This window comes from Phycodurus eques, chromosome 4, assembly GCF_024500275.1.
Source record: "Phycodurus eques isolate BA_2022a chromosome 4, UOR_Pequ_1.1, whole genome shotgun sequence".
NCBI lineage: Eukaryota > Metazoa > Chordata > Actinopteri > Syngnathiformes > Syngnathidae > Phycodurus > Phycodurus eques.
Genome location: NC_084528.1, coordinates 31,426,917 through 31,439,332, shown reverse-complemented (window position 1 = coordinate 31,439,332; position 12,416 = coordinate 31,426,917). Strand labels below are relative to the sequence as shown.

Genomic DNA, 12,416 nt, shown 5'->3' with positions numbered 1-12,416 from the left:
TAAATAATGCAGCATAGGAGGTGTAATGGAAGCATATACTGTATTCATAGCTTCACTGTTATTTCATCATATTGATCCATCCACCCAAAAACAGTATCATAGCACAGTGTACCTATGTGGAGCAATTATGGAGTCTAAAAGACCCGAAAATGTTGGTATGAAAATAAACCATACATTGCAGTGTATTATAGTATACTGTCGTGTGTTTTTAGCCACAAAAACACAAATGGACTCTTGGAAATGCTTCTCCTAGAAAGGTTGTCTCGCATGTTACACGGACTACCGTATCGTTAGTATACACCAAATAAACACATACTGAGTGTAAGATAAGAAATGCATTACCTGAAAGTCTGATCAGGACTTTCCCTGCTTGGGCATATTGCCAGCTGTGGTTGTCCAGCACCGCCATCGAGAAACAAAACCGTCCTTAAACCCGACCTGATCAGTCTAAGCAAATGCTACACCCTGGTCAGCTCCACCATGACTAGCAGCCAACCAGTCTTTGCACCCTGACTGTAGCACCGTTGCATGGCAAGAAGGCATCCAGACAAAAGCAGAGCCATATATCGACAAACGTCCCGTCACCCATTGAGCGGCAGAAACGCAAAGGCACTGCCAGCTCCTTTTTTTTGCTGACACAACTGGCTTTTCTTTGCCTTGTCCCCCCCCCCATGTCAGTAACCCCTCCCCAAGACAAGATTTAGCAACAACGAATGCTTTGCATTAAACAGTGTCTCCCCTCCCTGAATGCCCGAGGAACCGTTCCATTCCCCCCCGCAAAAAAGACAAGTTAAGCCAGCCAAATACAGTTGTCACTGTTGGATTTATGATTGAAATAGGCTTTAATAATGATTGGTTCTAATCCTCCTTATGCTCTCTCTACTTACACCAAACATTTTAACGTAAATATCTGTTTGGACTTATCTTAGAACAAACGTGTCAAGATTTTCAGTTACAATGTGGAATGCAACAAGCCTCAAATTATTAGCCTGTTTCCACATTATTTTTCAAATCACAAGGGGCATGCATACTGTGGACACAAAGCTGTCCATTATACCATCTTGACAGCACTAAACCACTAAGAAAACGCTAAAAAGGCTCAAATGTGAATTAACAGAGACATTTTTATTCCCTGCATTAGATCCATGGTCATTTTCCCCCCTAATGCGAGAAATAAATTCCCATGTTCATCAAACAGTGGCTTTACTTATTTGACTCTTTCCAACTGAGCTGACTGAACAAATAGCTTATTCACTGTGTTTTTCAAGGGAGGCCTGAAATTGTTGTCTGTCGTGAAAATAGTAAACTGTAAGGGCCTGATTTTCTATAGGTTTGCGTGTGCAAGAACTAATGCAAACTTGTTTGCTCACGCAAACATGAAGATGTAAAATCTGATCGACTAAATAGGCGCACCCAGGATTGCATCTGCTAAATTTCTGGCAGTTCATTTTGCGTGTTCTGCGAGGAGCTTATGCAATTAGAATATTTAATCATGCGCAATGTGATTCATCAAACTTGAGATGCTAAGTTTTTATCTTTTGACTTTTCAATGTGGAGAACGGATCTTTTCCACTCGTGTAAACATTTTTTAAATGCCAGAGACAAGAATTGCAACATATTGGTTTGAATTGCTTCTGAATTGCCTCAGGGCCGACTTGGAGCCAGTCACAAGAAGGAGTCATGCCATATCACCTTTGACAAAACTCCTTTCAACTCGGCATTTACTTGTGTTTGGGTCATTTCAGTGCACTGTGAAAATTGTCTGGTCACTAACCAAATGTGGTAACTAATGGCTCTCCAGAGCAGTTTTTCAGGTGTGCTGTCCCACGTTTTAAAAGCAATGTTATGCAGGGTGGGCACAGGGGGCGAGTGAAATCCAAAACAACATGGGGTTTAAGCAGTTGCTGGCTTCCCCAACATTATCGGAATGATCGATTTATTTTCTGCATCTTACGTACAGTAATATGTTTGTTTGTCTTCCACTGACACTTCCAATTCCACCAATTTAAAACTTCATTTTGTTCATTTGGTGCGCTCCTGAAATTTCCATGGCGAAAACCGTCAGCGCTACCAAACCCCCTCTTAAATATGTCAGTGTCCACCACTTTTACTACAATTTACCGCACACTATTTGGATTCTTAGTGAAAGATCACAATCGTAGTAAATCACACGGAACACACCCACCTACAGTGTGCGCAGTCTGTTAATGTGAACATACAATTTATTGTAGCGCCCGCTATTTAGGATCTCACGAAATCAAAGGTTTAAAAAAAATAATGCACAAAAATAAATGAAAATATATATATACGAATGGTATACATACATTTCCACTGTAGTGTCTTATCAATATATTCATAGTCTATCCTTGATCTTTCCAACAGTCGATCAAATAACTATGAATCCCAAGCAGCAGAAGAAAAGGTAAAATGTGGCAATCACTTGTCTCAGATAGTGATGACAGGCTTCTTTAATGTAGTATTTTAAAATGTCTACATTTGTGCTGTATATTGCGGCCCATTGTATGTGGGTCACACTTCATACTGATCCAACTGGAATAAATAACTGTGAAGGATTGTCACCTCTCACACATAAAGTGGGATGGAAGCTCTACTTCTACGATGCTTACTAGAACCTCAAGAACGGAATACTATATGAAACGGAACAATTACTCATTTGTTTGTTCATTGACAGATAAGTTTTGTTTTCACAATAACTAACAATAGCTGTTGATTGATGAATCTCTTAACATTCATCGATTACTATTCTATATGCCTACGTGTCTATTAATTTTGACACGGTATAGCTGAAAGTCTAATGATAATGTTTTATTACGTTGGGTTTATGGTGACGTACATGCGCAATCTCCATTGCACATGCACGTACACGTACTTTCACTATGCATTCCATCGTGCTGTTTAACGTTTATACACAACTCTGATGAGATTTAGTTGCAACAGTTATCATTGGACACGACAATATAATTAAAAAAGAAAATCAACTTTGAGAGAGGTCTAACAAAGGGCAATCCATTTCTCGCTAATAACCCAATCCCACAAAGTAAACATTTAACAACAACATGAAATATGCTGGAGCTTGATGTGTATGCATGATGCCCCTTTCATATTTCTCACGTATGCATGCCTACAACCGGCCGGCCCTTGTGGGACACATCAGCACTATACAAGAGGAGACGAGGCCCTTTTCAGCATTGAATATGCATGCGCAACTATCGGCATTGAAGACCCGGATTGAATACTGTGGAAAGTCACAGTGCAGCCAGCTGAGTTGCATAAACACATCAATGAAGGAGACAAAGCGGCATGGGGCTGCACTTTGGACAGCTCAAGGAACACTATTCATCAGCACCCTCAATCCAAACCATCCTCAATCCGCCGATTGTTCTGCCACACAACAAAACACAGCCAATGAGCCACAGTGCACCAAATAACACTCGACAGACAGACAAGGCCGCACAATGGAGAGAAGCGTCTTTGTGTTTGGTTTGTGTGCGCGTACTTCTTCAGTGCAAGAGCTGCCTCAGAGCACAGAGGAGGAAATAGGAAGTTTAAAGAATGGTTTAGAAATAACAGCACATCAGCTACCCGGGCCAGATGCCAGGTTGAACGGATGACATGAGACGAAATGCTGAGGAACGTGAAACGGGGATGTTGTGATGGTCTGAATGCTTCTTTTGCAGAATACCACTTTGCCAGTCACTGCATCGCATCAGCATGCTAACAAATGCTGTTGGTTCTTAAAAGATCTCACACAAGAATAATCAAAGGAACCAATGGAAGATTTGTAGAGAAAGACGCGGCCACACTACACACAACAACATTACAACTGCAAAAACCCAATGAGCAGTGATCAAACGTGATCGATAGCAGAGGTGGGAGCCGAACCGAGACCTCTCGCATCACAAGCATCATTCTTACACACTCGGTCACGACTGGCTGTGTTTTTAAAAGAAATTCTAACGGGTAACCAAAACATTAGACTACATCTTAGTATGATGTAGTGCAGTCAACTCATTATGTATTTGATTAAATGATGCAAATATAGCTAATGTTGTGGCTGGTAAGTAGGCCTTGCAGTGATATCGGTTATGCGTCATTTGAAATGTACATGGAAAAAGACAGAAATCTAGTCTTAGCATCACATCAGTTTACTGCAAAATTTCAAAACAAGAAAGACAACTCAATAGTTATAACATGATTATTAAATTACACAGTCTGCAACTAGAAATGTGTCTGTAACTGCGAAGAAACATTGAGCAAGAGGTCACCAAACTGTATCTTACTTCTTTAAGTCAGTGGAACGCAAATGGTTGCGAAAGACTGCAGTCAGCAAAAATTAGTCAAGTGGAAACTGCAGCTGCGCAATTGCTTTTGTTTACCTTCTTCCAAGAGACATTTTGCAATAAATGTCTGCAATGATGATAAACAGGGAGTCCCTGTGGTCTATGTTCCAACAAACAGAAACAGATCAAAAACATTTCGACTGAATCCAATTGTGTCTGTGTGTGTGTGTGTGTTTTGAAGCCACTGCAGCTCTGTACATTATAAACAAGACCGACTGTAAGTGTATGTCTTAGCCTCTGTTTTCTGAGCTCACCCTCCTCTGCTAATTTTCTGTTCCCTTATTTTTACGCCCTTTTCTCTCAGCCCCATCATCACCGAAGCAGCATCAGTGCATCCTCTATTCCTCTGTGAATAGATTCTCACTAGACTTGTCCTCCACAAAGGCTGCCGTCCCGTTGAGTAAACACCCAGCAGACAGGCAACGACAGGCTCGTCTCCAGCCAGGAGGCGGTCAGTGGATGCAACGGCTCTGGAGCGTCGTTACAGCTCTGAACACAACTGGCTTAAGTCAACAGGCCTGCTTGATGGACTATCTGCATGCATACACACACACGCATGCGTACACACACGCCAACCTGATGTGGTGGCCGTTGGGGCAAAAAAGGTTTGATCCATAGATGAAGCGAAAAGACAATTCATTTGCACTAGACGACACATAGCAGCCTCCCAAACATCCTAACCAAAACCGGTCAATGAGATTAGCAGTGGGAGTGTAACTTTGCAACTTTTATTTTCTGAGAATGCACTCATTTTTTATTTTTTTTTTAAACTTTCAGAACTTCCAAATCTGACCTCATCTGCTTAGAGGCTTTGTCTGCCGTTGTGTCTAGACGCTCTGTTGCATCTGAATTCTACATGCAGTAAATGACAGCTGACAAGTAACTGTTTTCTATCCCTCAGCCTGTAGAGGTCACTGAAATATCTTGTTTAATAAGATTGTATATTTTGAAATACATCATATTTAATGTTATATTTTCAACAATTTTAAATAAACTTAAAATGTGTCATTCTTGTTTCCATGTTCATTGGTGGTGTTACAATACAAAAAAAAGGTGAGCACTTACAAGATGTTGCCGAGCAGTATATGTGATTTTGCTTTTTAAAATATGTACTGAGTGGAGATATTTTAGATATAACGGTAATGTTTTAAATCAGTCAACAAGAAGATTTAGATTACATTTTTATTCGGCAGATTTAATGCTATTTAGCTATAAAATGATTCGATTTGACAAACAAAAACAAAAAAATAACACTCTTAACTCCAAATATAATTTTATTGATTAATTCAAGTTGTGCCATGCAGTTTGTCCATTGATTTTACCATGTTAAATTGTTGAACATTTAAAATGTTAATTTATTCAGAAACATGTTGACATACATGTTTTGATAAAGGGCCGTTTTCCATGAGAAAATGCATATTTTATTCTTATCTGAGGAAAAAAAAATTTATTTCCGTGGGCGATGGTTCAAGCTAATGTTGGGGGAAAAAAAATTTAAAAGCTTGTTTGGTATTAGGAGAAATCAAGCAAATCCCAGAAGAGAAGAGAACTAAATCAAAAAGCAAAACTTGCTTTGAAAAACATCAGTCATTTCCTTATTCTATCAGCGAAGAATTATTTTATTATTATTTTTTTTAAATCAGAAAGCAGATTTTTGTGAAAAAGAAGAGATTTTATATTGCCTACCTATTTATATCCCACTGAGATCCCTCCAAACATTTATGCTTGTGTATATGTGCCAAAAAAGTCGCCAGAATAATCAGTTTCCAATAAGAATGCCAGCAAAAGTCTCCATTGAATTGAATGGGCAGGGGGGATTCAGGTGAGGTTTAAAGTGTATTTGAGTGGGTTTCTGTACTGAGATGCCAAAATACACCCAAATAAAACACATCCACCCTGCAATCAAAGGGTCGAAGGGTCATCAAAGGGTCACATCTAAACTTCCGGATTTGCGGTTAAGGCGAGCTCAGCTCAAGAAACTTTAGCAGCAAGAAAGATGCATTCGTCTTTACAATTGACAACAGGAAATCAAAGTGATTCTTTTCACACTAATAATAGATCTGTTCAGCTCCTCTGGTAGTTGTTGCACTCCACCTCCATGGGAAAAAAATAAAAAAATCTTTGGATGCGAGATGCGAAACCACACGACTCATGCACATTCATAAATTAGCAAGTGGACCAAAAATAGAGTAGCAACGCTGTAAAGAGGAGACTCTATAGTACAAGTGAAGTTGTTATGATAAATCCCAGTATGAGTGGGGCTAATTTCCCCCCAAAACAGAGCTTTAATACTTACAAGGAGCAGCGGCGATGATGTAGATGGACATGACACCTGCTGGTCATATCTACTTCTGAACGCAGACGAAAAATAAAAGCAGCAGCAAAGAAGTGCAGGATTGGCTGCATCCGTAAAGGGGAATCTACTCAAGTATGTATTGCATGCATCCCAACCACAATCCACAGATTTCTTTGCCATCAGAACATCTACACAGTCAAGCAAAAACAAAAACAGACAATCCCTTTTTGCAAATCAAATTCCTTTTTTCCTCACTCACAACATAAAGCTCCTGCATTAAACTTGGCGTGAAATCCTTTTTAGAGTAGTGTCCAATAGTGTCCATAACCAGTGCTGCAAAATTCAGCATCATGCCCTCTCTCTCCATGTCCGATAATTGCAAAAATATCAAAAATCAGCATTACTCCTGCTCAGGCAAAGCAAATGTGAACAGTAAATAAATCCAAGCAGATCAAATGACATTCCAACGTTCCTGCAGCCACGCATCCAAATTTAATATCCCTCACATCAAGGAGCAAACAGCGTGCGCACAACTTCCCCCACCCACCCCACCCTTTATGCTTAGCCCGTCCCCCATTCGTCATCTCTCATATGCAATTGGCGGAGGGTAGGTGAGAGGCCGTTGCTGATTGGGCTGTGCGATGTGGCAGACCCCTCGCGCTTCTATGCATCAATGCTTTCCAGGAAAAGAGCAGGTCGGAGGACAAAGATGACGATGTGGAAGCAGAAATGTTTCTGGGGGAGGTGGAGGAAGAGGAAAAGAAGCCGATAGGAAACTAAAACGCTTAAAATGTCTCCTACAATAATAATTGATTGGTATTGCTTTTTAATTCAAATGAGATCAATGTTGGCTTCACAATGGTGATGATGATGAGTACAACGGTGATGGTGTCGGCGGGGCAGAAGAATACTTCACTTCAGGGGAAATTAGCATGCAGCATGGTATATGTATTTATTGTGCATGTGTATATGTGGGGTATATCTGTTTGTGGTTTGTCAGTGTTTTGCATAAATGATGTTGTCTGCCTCAGGCCTGAAGCTTTGTCATTGTGGCTTATGAACCCCCCCCCCCCCTTGTACACACAACCAAACATTACATAAAACTTGACAATGTCACATCTGTAATAGTGTATTGACGACATAAGAGCCGTTTAGTTCATCCATCCATCCATTTTCTGAGCCGCTTCTCCTCACTAGGGTCGCGGGCGTGCTGGAGCCTATCCCAGCTAACGTCAGGCAGGAGGCGGGATACACCCTGAACTGGTTGCCAGCCAATCGCAGGGCACATACAAACAAACAACCATTCACACTCACATTCACACCCGTTTAGTTCATTGATGTGATAAAATAAACAATAGGTACAAAGCAATATTCTATTCAAGCATTGATACTCAGCATTGCCATGATTATTTGATCATGGAGAATTCTGATCTTTGGTGGTGTCTTGATGAAATTATAGGCGGTGTGCACTACTTGGTTGCAACCAGCAGAGGCGCTGTTGATTCAGTTTCAAGTAGAAGAACAACGCATTCGTCCTTGTTACGGCATGGCACGTTATTAGGAATCCCACGTGTGTTCGAGGCAGGCCACGCCCCACAAATAGGTTCTCTCCATTATTCCTTGATTGCGACCTTACAATGACTTATTGTGCTATGTGACGGTCTTCTTATGCCACTGCGCAAACCAGTTCATTGCACGCCCTTTGTAATCTCGAAACTTGGTATGTCGGACCGTTGTAAACCGAAGCCCCCACTGTAGAGTGAGTTTACTCACTTTCAAGTGATGTCTGCACATAGGATATTGAATTTAGCATGCCATTATCTCTGCATTACTTGAACTAGCCTATTCATCCTCGCAGAGCACTTCTGTCACATAACACACCTTTCCTCCACCCGTTACATGATTGGATCCATTTGTTCACCTACTTACCACACTCACCTGACCCCGACTATTTAAAGTCATCCACCCTCGCTGTCTCTTCCTCACTCTTCCTTCTCCTGCGCCCTCTCATTCATGCTCATATATTCGGTCTTACTTGGGCTAATCTTCTTTCCTCTCCTTTCCAGTGCATAGAAAGGTGGAGCACTTTCTAAATGTTCCTCCACCTGCAGATACCAATATCATCTGCGAAGTCTAAACTCACCACTGCAAACAGGAAAGGACTCAGGGCTGATCCTTGATGCAGTCCCACCTCCACCTTTAACTCCTCTGTCACACCTACAGCACACTTCACCACTGTTCTCATACATGTCCTGTACTATCCTAACATACTTCTCTGCCACTCCAGACTTCCACATGCAGTACCACAGGTCCTCTCTGGGTACTCTGTCATAGGCTTTCTCTAGATCTACAAGGACACCATGTAGCTCCTTTTGACCTTCTCTGTACTTCTCCAGCAACACCCTCAAGGCAAATAATGAATCTGTGGTACTCTTTCTAGGTATGAAACCATACTGTTGCTTGCAAATACTTCTGTCCTGAGTCTAGCCTCCACTACTCTTTTTCATGACTTCATTGTGTGGCTCCTCAACTTTATTCCTCTTTCGTTCCCACAACTCTGGACTTCACCCTCCCTTGTTCTTAAAAATGGATACGAGCACACGTTTCTTCCATTCCGGCAGTATCTTCTCATCCTCTATCATTTTGTTGAACAACTTGGTGAAAAACACCACACCCACCTCTCCTAATGCTTCCATAACTCCACAGGTAGGCCATCAGGACCAGCTGCCTTTCCATTTTTCATCCTCTTTTGTGGCTTTCTAACTCCCCCCTGACTAATCACTGCTACTTCCTGGTCCACCACACATGCCTCTTCCTTCTCTCTCATTTCCCTCATTCAGAAACTCCTCAAAGTATTCTTTCCATCTATGCAGCACACTACTGGCACCGGTCAACACATTTCCACCTCTATCCTTAATCACCCTAACGTGCTTCACATCCTTTCCATCTCTATCCCTGTGTCTGGCCAACCTGTATGGAGCTTTCTCTCTTTCTTACATTTCATAAAGAATAAGCGTGGTACTGAAGGAGCTAGCATTGCAACATATTCAAAATTGTCCTGATGTGCTGAAATATGAACAAACTTGTCATGCTATGTGTTTTTAATTAACCATTACTATTCACACAGAGCTGGGGAAAAAAATATCACCATAAGAGATTGTGATGTGCATACAATGCCTGAACCGCGGAAGTGCACACCAACTCCTTGCCTCCCTCTCTTATTCCAAAGTGTATTTTTAATACTGCAGTAGGCATGTGCTCCTCAATTTCCTCCATTTGAGAAAAGATCTCCATCCAACCATTTATCCTCACAAGGTTCACGGGCATGCTGGAGACTATCCCAGCTGAGGCGGGGTACACCCTGAACTGGTCGCCAGCCAATTGCAGGGCACATATAAACAAACAACCATTCACACTTACATTCACACCTACGGGCAATTTAGAGTTTTCAATTAACCTACCATGCATGTTTTTGGGATGTGGGAGGAAACCGGAGTACCCGGAAAAAAACCCACCCAGAACATGCAAACTCCAGGCCGGATTTGAACCCAGGTCCTCAGAACTGGGAGGCAGATGTGCTAACCAGTCATCCACTGTGCCGTCTGAGAAAAGATGTGTTAGAAGATAGTGCATTATATTTAATCGAAGATGTGTTGGATGAAAATACATTACAACATACAAGGAACGACACAGATTCGCAGTTCAGTTTCGCCCAAACTGGCCTCTGCAGGGAGAATGCAACAACAAAAACTTCGCAGAATACCACTTCCTCAAATGCTTAAAAAGGGTGCACAGTATGAGTGGTTATGCCAGCCTGTTTGTCTGCCTGCAGTGCACATGTTTAGTAATCAAAGCCCAAATTCAATAGGAACCACAGAGTGACGTGCGTACAGATGAGAAACACAGCTGAAGTTCATTACTGAACTCACTGAAATCAACTGAACAGAATCACATGGAGGAGGAAGAAAGGGAAGGGGGCGGGGGGGATATCTTTGACCTTTCGCATCCAGAAGAGGGGAAAAAATAGATTAAAAAAAACAATATAAATAAAGACTAAGGGAGGGTTGTCTACATCCAATTTTTTTTTTTTAATCTTAAAAATACAATTAATGATAATATTCCTTTGCTTTCACTTACCCTTGCAAATGGGTCATTTTACAAATCAAGTAGATGAAGCAGGTTTTGCTGGATTGGTGCATTATTTTATCAAGCAACAACTACAGTATGAAGACACTAAACTTCAGATACAAGCCCTAAAACAGCACACCACTGCGGCAAATAGATACAAAATCAAATGTGTTATAAGTGCCAAAGACATTGCACAATGATTGGCAACATACTGTATCTTGTTAAAGAATTTGAACCTGATAGCAAACCTCATACATATTCAGTCGCACACGCACACTGTGAATGACTGGCGACATCAATCACGCACAGATGACGAGGGGTATTCAATGGACCGCAGAATCCTTGTGCCATCCCACCTGGACCCCCAACGCTAAATAGGATAGCATCATCAATGCAGAAATACATCAGAAGAGGCATTTGGCTACTGTTGCAGATTACATGGGCCTGAGAGCCAAACCATATCTGGGCGAGTGTCTAAATATTTACTCTGAGCACACTTAGCCTGCAAATCCAACAGTGTTTCTGGGACACTTGCCTCGACAGTGCATATGAGTGCATGCATGTGAACGCGTGCGTGTGCAGGCATCACTACTAAAAAAGACCCACCAAGTAAACATTAACAACTGGATTTACCCTTTGACCAGAAAAATTAATAAATAAAATACAATCTGGAGATCAAATGGAGTACTTCAGACGAAAACAAGTTGATATGCATTAATTATGCATTATAAAAGTGAATTCACCAACTACTAGTTAACAATATTTTTTTTCTGTGGTTTAAAACTCCACTACATAAAAATATAAAAAATACACACACATATTATCCATCCATCCATCCATCCATCTTCTACCGCTTATCCGAGGTCGGGTCGCAGGGGCAGTAGCTTTAGCAGGGACGCCCAGACTTCCCTTCCCCCAGCCACTTCATTAATCTCTTCCGGGAGGATCCCGAGGCGTTCCCAGGCCAGCCGAAGGATGTAGTCTCTCCAGCGTATCCTGGGTCATCCCTGGGGTCTCCTCCCGGTGGGACGTGCCCGGAACACCTCACCAGGGAGGCGTCCAGGAGGCAGCCCCACAACATCCAGAGTCTTGAGGAACTCCGGGCGAATCTCATCCACCCCCGGGGCCTTGCCACCGAGGAGCTTTTTAACCACCTCGGTGACCTCAACCCCAGAGATAGGAGAGCCCGCCCCAGTTACCCCTGACTCTGCTTCCTCATGGGAAGGCGTGTCGGTGGAATTGATGAGGTCTTCAAAGTATTCTCCCCACTGATTCACAACGTCCCGAGTCGAGGTCAGCAGCGCCCCATCCCCACTATACACATTGTTGATGGTGCACTGCCGGATGGTGGACCAGAATTTCCTCGACGCCGTCCGGAAGTCGTTCTCTATGGCCTCACCGAACTCCTCCCGCACCCGGGTTTTTGCCTCAGCAACCAGCAAAGCCGCATTCTGCTTGGCCCATCAGCTGCCTCAGGAGTCGCAAAGTCCAAAAAGGCCTGATAGTACTCCTTCAGCTTGACGGCATCCCTCACCACTGGTGTCCACAAACGGGTTCGTGGATTGCCGCCACAACAGGCACAGACTACCTTACGGCGACAGCTCCGGTCAGCCGTCTCGGCAATAGAGGCG

General features: G+C 42.4%; 1 protein-coding gene across 7 annotated transcripts in view; it reads right to left on the bottom strand.

Moving 5' to 3' along the window:
* The window catches only part of triob (trio Rho guanine nucleotide exchange factor b), an 88,197-nt gene that overhangs the window by 63,057 nt on the left and 12,724 nt on the right, over positions 1 to 12,416 (bottom strand). The window contains exon 1 of one of the 7 annotated variants that reach the window (XM_061675241.1): positions 343 to 603. The exons of the other annotated variants lie outside the window; for them this stretch is intronic. Coding sequence (XP_061531225.1) covers positions 343 to 409 — 67 coding nt within the window. The 5' untranslated portion in view covers positions 410 to 603. Of the gene's footprint in view, positions 1 to 342; positions 604 to 12,416 lie in introns of those variants that run through there. 7 annotated transcript variants of the gene reach the window in all.